At 41.8% G+C, this 9,746-nt stretch overlaps 1 protein-coding gene across 2 annotated transcripts; it reads right to left on the minus strand.

The window, feature by feature from the left end:
- Nucleotides 1-219: 219 nt before the first annotated feature.
- LOC108843625 (pentatricopeptide repeat-containing protein CRR2, chloroplastic) lies at nt 220-3,251 on the minus strand. Of its 2 annotated transcripts, XR_008941697.1 has the most exons (2): nt 1,062-3,251; nt 220-831 (listed from the first exon to the last, which is right to left on the minus strand). XR_008941697.1 is itself a non-coding variant. In XM_018616856.2 (1 exon), the coding sequence occupies exon 1, from the start codon at nt 3,131-3,133 to the stop codon at nt 1,163-1,165; it is 1,971 nt and encodes a 656-aa protein (XP_018472358.2). In that variant the 5' UTR covers nt 3,134-3,251; the 3' UTR covers nt 975-1,162. The 2 variants fall into 2 exon arrangements, 1 of the variants encoding a protein (XP_018472358.2); XM_018616856.2 differs by lacking the exon at nt 220-831 and having other exon boundaries at nt 975-3,251.
- Between the last annotated feature and the right edge of the window lie 6,495 nt (nt 3,252-9,746).

A 9,746-nucleotide genomic window follows, 5' to 3' on the forward strand; every position in this document is an offset into this window, starting at 1 on the left:
TGCAAAAGTAGGTTCCCAAGTTCAAAATCGCATCGTTGATTGCAGCCATGTTTTGCAAACACAACAAGACCGTGGCAGAAAACAATGTAACCTGATAATTATTGCACAAGTAAATGCAGTAACGAGCGAAATTTGTAGCCACTCTTAGAAACTCTTGTGTGTCCTTTCGCATGTAGATGAACTTAGTTTTAAGTCAACGAAGCTTCTATATTATAATACACTGCTCTTGTTGATTTAGAAATTGTATTGTTAGTAAAGTTGTAGTGATCTTAAACGCGTTCTCCATGGAGAGTTTATAGCTTAAGTCAATGTTTATTTATCTGAACTCTTTTTGATGAAATATCATCCACGATAGTGTTATGTAATCCTCGAATATGGGATGAGGAAGTGCTCGCAGATGGGATCACAAGGGCTAGAGCTGAGGAAGAAGCCAAAGTCCAAGCTGAGAAATCCTGAGATGCAGCACCAGCAGATAAATAGCTAGAGAGGCAAATTCAAAAGCTGCTAGCTTATCTGACAATGTGCAGGGCGTGGGAACTTATTTAACAAGGCTAGAGATACCAGCTGGGGAAGCTCCTACGATAAACTGGGCTCTCGGGTCTTAACCGCGGTTCAGAACGCTTCTGAAATGTCTAAATTGTAGCCCTGTAGGTTGCTGGGCTCTCGGATCTTAACCGCGGTTCAGAACGCTTCTGAAATGTCTAAATTGTAGCCCTGTAGGTTGCTCCGGTTAAGGTGAAAGGGCAGAGTCAAGAAACTTGCGACGCAAGAAAGCAGCCGCTGAACAGAGAACTGAAGACTAAACAGCCGCAGCTACACAAGAAAGAGTGTCTGAAGCAGCCAGAGAAAGAGGTTAGGAAAGTGTGGCGACTGTTTTACCTAGATATTGTATACTAACAAGATGAGGCAAATCAATCCAGTTCCTAAACCGATCGGTTTAAGACCAGTCGTGTTTGGAACGTTATTCCAGCCGCTAAAGTACAATACGTATGCTATAACAATCAATGATCCCCAACAGATATTGTTGGCATATATTACATGAAAATTTTGTAAAGCCTAACCTGCTTGTCATTTCTTTGGCCTGATTAGGTCCAAGAGGGAGCTCAAGTGGACATCTCTCCCTTGCTCATTATTCACAAGCAAACGTATAAACCCCTAAGTGTTACCAGTAATCTCCACAAGAACAAACACCATTCTTAAACCGATGAAACCGGTTCACATCTCTTACCAAAATCTCCTTTTCCATAAACTTTGAGATGAACTTTGTAAACAAGTGACAGTCCTCACACAAACGCAAGTTCTTGGTGATCCTTATCGGTTCTCCTTTCGCTGTATTTATCAGCCCAAACGCCAACGCCAGTTTCTCACTGTGTCCCAACACTATCCGCTCTTTCTCTTCCGTCTCAAGATCATACAACACGCCTTTGGTCTGCGGTATGTACCCTTTCTCCTTCATATCTTCTGCTAACTTAACCAAGAGAGCATGAATCTGTTCCATTAGAGGATTGAACTCATCCACCGAGACAAACGAGTACATTTTCCTCCTCACTTCCATCCAGCACCGACCAGGCAGCTTCTGCAGTCCTCTGTATTCTAGAAGCTTCTTCACTTTCTTAACCTTATCCCACATCTGAGCTTCTGCGTAAATGTCTGCCAACAGCACATAGTTCCCTGCATTTTTCGGCTCAAGAGAAAAAAGCCTTCTACTCGCACGCTCTGCCAGCTCAACGTTACCGTGAATTCTACAAGATCCAAGAAGGGAACCCCAGACCTTAGGCCCTGGTTCAGTCCTCATGTCTTGTACCATCTTTGCTGCCTCCTCTAACCTATTCGCCCGACCTAACAGATCAACCATACAAGCATAATGCTCGACTTGTGGTTTTATCCCATGGTCTGTCCACATCGACTCAAACAGCCTTTTTCCCTCCTCAACAAGTCCCTCGTGGCTGCAAGCTCCCAAAACGCTCACAAATGTTACAGGGGTTGGGGAAGCCCCATTGGCGAGCATCTCTTCGAATATTTGAATTGCTTTCCTTCCATATCCATGAACGCCATAGCTTGATATCAAGGAGTTCCAAGACACAACATCACGCTCACGCATCCGATCAAATACCCTCTGTCCCACCTCGAGCCTACCGCATCTACCATACATTGTCACAAGCGCACTGATGACAGGCAATATGGAGTCAAGCCCACGCCTGAGTATGTACCCATGAATCAATCTCCCTTGCTCTAACGCCGCAAGGGAAGCACAAGCTTGCAGCACGCTCACCATAGTCACAGAATTCGGGGATGAATCTTTGGTCTCTGTCATCATTTCACTGAAAGTCCTCAGAGCTTCAAAAGCCTTGCCGTTCTTCGCATAGCAAGCGATCATCGCGCTCCAAGAAACCACATTTCTAACAGGCATCCCATCAAACACATTGCTAGCGTAATCCACACAGCCAAATCGTGCATACATGTCCAACAATGTAGTCATGATGTAAACATGCGAATTGTACCCCCGTCGGGTAAGATGTGCGTGAATCTCTTTCCCTTTCGCTAGATGATCCTCCGTGCATTCCGATGTGACGCAAGCCTTGAGAACGTAAGTGTAAGTGAACCTATCAGACTCCACCCCGATCCTATTCATCTTCCAGTACAAACCCAACACTTCTTCTCCATGACCCGCTAAAGAAAGAGCTCGGAACAAAGCGTTCCACACGTAAATAGTTCTCTTACGCGTTTTATCGAACACCTTGCGTGCGTAATCGACTGAGCCCAAATCCGAATACATACCGATAAGCTTCGTCGCCAAAAAGGGATCTTGATCAGACCCATTATCGAGAATGTGGCGATGAACTCGTAGAGCGTCGGAGAGGGAACTTCGGCGGCGACCGCAGCAGAGAATGAGAAGCTCGTAAGTCTGTTGACTCGGGCTTGGTTCGTGAGACAAGAGGCGAAGCGCCTGTTTTAAGTTGCCCTCTTTGCACAAGGATTGGATTAGATGATTGTTCGAGGTTTTAGCTCCGGCGGCGGAGGTTGTGGAAGGGTTGTAAAAGGCGACGGAGTACGAAGGTGGTTTCGGAGAAGAGCGAGGTGAGAAATTAACGGAAGAATAATAAGTTGGTTGGGGAGAATGAGATAGGAACATTTTCCGGTGACTAAGATTTTACCGGAAAGTTTTGCAAAAAGGAAAACATAAAGTTTCGCGGCTGCTCAATCAAAAGTCGATTAAACAGAAAATAAGGGATGCGAAATTGCCGAAGCAATCACAAGTTTAGTGGATACTACTTCCGTGGTTGGTTTACACGTGGTAAGAAAAATATTGGGCCTTTTTGTCAGATGAGGCCCAATTTGCATGGTTTTGAATTAGGTTAGCACATGTCCCTCGCCATGTTCTACTATAGCGCACTGAGGACGACCACCAGTATTTTTTATTTTATTTTTTATAACCGCAGGAATCCGATGACCGAGGTCAATCGACTAAACCCACGAGGCTTGCAGCAGCCATGTATTCTTACCATTTAAAGCAGCTCGGGTGACCAGTGAGAATCGAACTGCGGGTTAGTCGTATTGAGATTATCCCTCAAGCACCACTAACACAAACCCGCTGGTTAACCACCAGTATTTCTTTCACAAACAATCTCAGTTTATATGAATTTTTTTTTTTTTTTAATAACTACGATATTTTGTCGTTTAGACTAACTAATGAGAGAGAAAACTAGATGAAAAAAGAGATTTGGTGGTGATCACAGCTCTTGAACTTTCTCAGGTTTCAACTGTCCTTTAGAACATCTTTGGCCTATTGTTATTTTCATCTTTATACTAGAATTTAGACGTAAAAATTACTTCAACTCATCTCTATTTTCTTTTCTATAATAGAGATCTCTATTTTTACCTCTATTTATAGAAATATCATTCTTCTATTTTTAACTTTATATTTATAGATTACTATTTTTGAAGAATACATTGGAGTATAACTCATCTCTATTATATAGTTTTCTTATTTTAAAGGTGAAAATAGCCAAATATATTGGAGATGAAAACTATTTGCTAGACAATGTTTATGGTTTGACAACAAAATATTCTAACATGTTATGTCTTTAAGAGTTGGATTCTTACAGTTAGATTTTAGATTGAGTTTTTTTTTTGGTTTTACTGATTTAAATTTTCATAGTAGTATTGAGTAGTTTATATTTTCTGTGTTTGAATTTTTTGTGTGCAACATTTTGTGTATTTAAATATTTGGTACAATAATTGAGATTTTTTGGTTATCAAGCAAATATTTAGGATTTGGGTTTTGTGGTTTTGGTTGGGTAGACTTACAATAAAGTCTACTTTATTGTAGACATCTTTTTCAGTCCACTTTAATTGATGTTACAAAAAATCAATTTTTTAAAATTAAATTGAATTCTTTATGAATTAAAATGTTTAATCATATACTCCATCTATTATAAACAAAGAAATATATTTAGTAAATAATATATTAAAATTATTAAAACAATAAAGAATAAACAACAATAATGAAATAATCATAGTAGACTTCCAAATAATCTGCTAAGTAGACTTACAATAAAGTCTACTCCAAATTTTTAATTTTAACAGATTTCAAAAGAAGTCTATACTGTTGTGAGTTGCAGAGCGTTCGATTGAAGAATCCAGATTGCTCGATCTGTTCTGCTCGATCCTTCCAGCTCAATCCAAGCGTCCGAGAGTTCCAAGCGATCGATGAGCACACATGTGGCTTGCTCGTTTCATCTTCCTCGATCCAAACATCGAGCTTTGGTTCGTGAGGAACACAGCGACCAATGGACGAAAGGGGCAGGCACTTGATTCATCACTCTCGGCCCAGCCCTTGCTCAGACAAAGATGAGACGCTCGATGTGAAGAAGATAGAATGGTCGATTTGGAGCTCGACCAAAGAGGAGCTCGCTACCAATCTGATTGCTGGTCGGGTTTGATGGAGGTAGCGAAGGCGAGACTAGAAGCTCCGGCTTGGATGCGGGAGAGACGAGGGCGAGCATCTGAAGTGGAAGAGACTGAGGAGCACGAGCTGTACCAAATCGACGAAGCCCAAGCCCGAGGACGAGAAGGAGTGGAAATGAAGAAGAAGACCAAACGCTAAACGCGTTTGCGTCAAAATGCAGTCACAGAAAAATAGCGTTCAGCTTCTGGTATTTTATCGTTTAGCGATTGAACCCTAATTTAAAAGACTATATATATGTAAACCCTAGTTATCTTAGATCTGATCTTGTTTTCTCTCTTAAGATAATTGCTATTAGGGTGATAGACACAATCTTTATCATCTTTTATAATATTTGTCTTTTGAACTTTTAATATTAAGTGTTTATCTATCTCTCTAAATATGACTACGATTTGATCCGCCCTACAGACGGGTAAGTAACCAAAATAATTACATATCTAAATATATTATCAATTTAATGAGTATTTTAAAATATTAAGCTTATTTTAAATTAAAATGATATTAATATTCTCCGTACATATTTTGTTATTCTTTTTATAGATCATGTTTATCTTAGTATTAAAAATGCTCACTAATACATAATAGTTTCATATGTTTTTAATGTTTACTCTACTTTAATTATGGTAGTTATGATAATAAGTAGAATGTAGATTTTAGTATAAAACATGAATTACATTTTCGTTCTTATATGTTTTTTTGATTTTTTTACTCTCTAAGACACATTATGTCTTATGTTTTTCACATTAGGACACTTTCCACTTGAGGGACACATTATAGCTGTGTTTTGTCTTTCATATCCTCACTTTTGAACAAACTAACCTAACCAAACCTATCTACATCTAACCATGGTTTCTAATTTTTTAATATATGTCCGAAAAAACAAAAACACCTTTTTCTCTCTCCATTATTCAAATTGCTGTCTCACTTTCCCAAACCTCTAACCCTAATTTCACGACAACCTCTCAAAATCGATTTCGAAGGCGACAGTGAGAAACCATAGAACTTGTGTAAGATCCCGATAATTCGACGGCGTAGAAGAATCTCAAACAGTCGCATAAGAAGAAACTCGAATCGACCGAGAGTTACCCCAACAATGGCGAAGCCGAAGGCGAAGAAGAAACTCAGACCGTCGCAGGAGACTGACCCACCGTCGCAGGAACCAGAAACTCAAACTCAAGGCTTTTCAGGTCAGTATCGTCTTCTTCTCCTCGAAAGTTTCCTTTTTTTGTGTTCTTCTCCTCCAAAGTTTCTTTTTTCAAAATCGTTTGATTTTGATGACTACTTGGTTCGCATGTTCGAAATCCTTGTTGTTGTTTTTTTGTAAAAATCAACGACCTTTGACGTTTTTTCACTTTCCATTTCAAAATTAGGCGGCTTGCTACCGGATACACGGCTTCCGCCGAGACTCTTTGCGACGGACTGGTTTCCCACTAACCGTCTAAACATCTACTCTTCACCGGAGATACTACATTTCCTCTGTCGCGTGCTTAGAGGGTCCTGCGTGTTCCAAACCATTAGGGAGTCTTCATTTAGAAAGCTTTTCGACATCCCTGCCCGCCAATGCCCAGTATCTGCAAAGCTAATCCACTCTTTCCTAACTCGCCAGCTTTTGTGTCAGCCCAGTATCTGCAAAGCTAATCCACTCTTTCACTGTTGATTTCCACTTTTACGTACTCTGTTTTTTTAGGATGTTGATTTGGAGGAGAAGGAAAATGTGGACGTGGATGTGGAGAAGAATGCGGGTGTGGATGATGCTGCAACGGAGACATATGAGCTTCCACCAACCCAGTCACCAAAGAAGAAGAAAAAAACACATCGCAGGCACACTTCTTTTAACACCTTAAGAGCTCGTTGCAAAAAATCTGGGACATCTAATCAGTCTGAAAGTGAGCAGGTGCTTTTTATCTACTTCTACACATTTCCTTACAGATTTGCAAATAGTCTAGTAAATACAGCTTACAGATTTGCAAATACAGCTGACTGATTAACGAAGCTTAAATACAATGTTTATTTTTAGGATGTTGATTTGGAGGAAAAGGGAAATGTGGACGTCGATGTGGAGAAGAGTGCCTGTGTAGATGATGCTGCAATGGAGACAGATGAGCTTCCACAAACACAGTCCCCAAACGAGCAGGTTCGTTTTTCTTACCTGGTTGAGTATATCAGAATCCCTCAACATGCTTGTAATAAAGCAAATTGTCCCTTTACGCATTTCCTTTGTTTGCAATGTAGTATGTGCCAGACACAGATCACCACAGTGTAGAGCCTGAACATGCAGCACCTCTAGATGAAGATCCCCCGACTGACAAGGTGATGTTCAATCACCTTTTGTCGCAAAGAAAAACCATTTACTGATTTTTTTATGACACCATGCTCTTGTTATGCGTTGCAGTATGTTGATGCAATGGAGACAGATCGGCATCAGGAGCCCCAATCACCTATCATAAGCCAGTATGTAGCTCATCTCCACCGTCATGCTTCTCAACTCTTGATCACTCATTCTCAAGCGGCAACCGTCCACACAACCTCTGTCCACGACTCAGGCGTCCACAGTTCTCAAACCCCTAAGACGGAGGAGAAGATAGAAACAACTCCACCTCGTGGTGGCAAACGTCCAGGCACCAAGTCGGTTATCTACGATAAAGCTGATCACCCTGACAGCCCTGAGATCAAGCATCTACTCTTTCATGGTGTCAGGATATACGACCCAGAGAGCCCAAAAACTCCTCCATCCAACCCACCTATTTTGACTCCACAATTGGTCCATCCTCTTCGCCAGGGCCGCGTATAAGGTTGTCACTGTAAGACCCGAACCCGGCCGGCTAGGCCGCGGTTGATGCCTCACGTCGCTCGGTCCATACCCTGACCGAACCACTCAATTTTTCGATCTTTATCTGTACTTTCGCCTAAGGGCGAAGTCTATCTTAGACCTTAGCTTAAGACTACCTTAGTCATTCCCTAGCTTAGATCCTTTCAACTTATGCACAGCGGAATATTCTCTACTTAACCATTAGTCTAAAACCAATCTAACACTGGTCGGATCGAATCACCTTAGCCATGGTCAGTATACACAACTACTACCAGCTCCAAGGTTGATCCTGAACCTAATCCAGGTCATACAATAACCGAGGTTCTGTTCCCCTAAACCATTCTATCTAGATCTATGCAAGAATTGCTAGATCATACATTTGCCACATCCACGGAGCTTGTTAAACTAGCTTGTCCAGCTCAGCTGAGCTGAACCACTTCACTTGAGGTTCACTCTCTCCCAGCTGATCGAGCTGTGAGGCAGCTTCGCCCAGCTCCCCGTCTACTCGTCTAGCTCTCATGTGTCTGCATAAACTCTCCCCTTAGGTACTTAGTCATTCAACCAACCATCCCCACAGACCAAGTACCTTTGGGAAGTCTTCAGCTGCAAAACCAACCACAAGCAAACATGCTCCAAAAACTAATTAAAATTCATGATAATTCATGATAATTCATAACTAAGAGAATGGTCAAATCAAATTTCTCAGAACTGGCCTCGATCATACTGATCTCGCCCATGAACAGCCCATATGGCCATAACTGACCACCTCTAAATCAATGAGATAAAACTAATCTTTCACCATGATAATTAATGATAAATACCCATTAAGAGATATTTGAAGTCGGATCCTAACAATTCCCTCTGGAACTATCAGATCTCCACTTACATGCCCAACCAAGGCCATGTAGAGATTTCTCTGAACCGGCCACTCCCTGGTTCAGTACCTCCATGTCTGAACAACATAGAATATGATTAATAATGCCCACCAGTTCCTGAGTCAATCAACCAACCACCCTACATGACTCAGAACTGATGAGTCTTCACACATACCTAACCGGCCATGGAACTATGTCCCACTTAACCTGATTAGTGTTGCTCTTACCACTGGTGCATCCTTTGATCAATCATATCAGACAACTTGATCCATCATCCATGGATCAGGTCGTCCATCCTTGCCCATGATCAGATCACACCGAGCCTTCCTTGTATAAACACACCAGCACAATACTTGTGGTCCATACCAACAAGTACTGGCCTTACTCCTCTCCTTTGCTTGCTGTTGGATCCAAACGAATTGGACCTTATACTCCACATGTTTCCTCTGGATCTAGAACTCCCATGTGTCTCATCAGTGGGTCGGACTCATGGTTCACACCATGATCAAACCCAACACCAAACCATGATCCATCATTGATCACTATCCAATGAACAGCATCTAACCATCATCCCACATGGATGAGTTAGATCAGTTATGATCCGCCCCTTTGTCCAGGGTCTTGGATTCCTAAGACACATCACAATATACATTCCTCAAGGGGCGTGCCATCCCTGGCCTTGATCCCACCCCAAGAGACACAACACATACATAAACATAAACATAAACATAAGTAATCAACACATGTTACCTCCTACTTGATCTTGCTAGACCTTGTGCTTCCCTGATCAGGTCCGGCCTTGTGCCTCTTGCACTTGTCTTAATAAGGTCTTATCACATACCTCCAGTATTGATAAGATACATACATGGGTCGCACTCATCATCCCTTCCATGGAACTTCCATGAAAACAGTTTCTGCACTGCATCCACCTTCAAGGCTGTCTTGGCCTTTGGGAGTGGAGTCCGGCCTTCTCCATTCTCTTCTGACCATTTGCGTGTGTCCCTAAGACACAGAGGAAGCCTAGAGTGTGTTCATCCATGATCAAACACCACCCAAGGGTCGTGCATCACTTCCTACTTCATTGCCCATGAAACTG

The sequence above is a fragment of the Raphanus sativus genome, chromosome 2 (assembly GCF_000801105.2).
Source record: "Raphanus sativus cultivar WK10039 chromosome 2, ASM80110v3, whole genome shotgun sequence".
NCBI classification, from domain to species: Eukaryota; Viridiplantae; Streptophyta; class Magnoliopsida; order Brassicales; family Brassicaceae; genus Raphanus; species Raphanus sativus.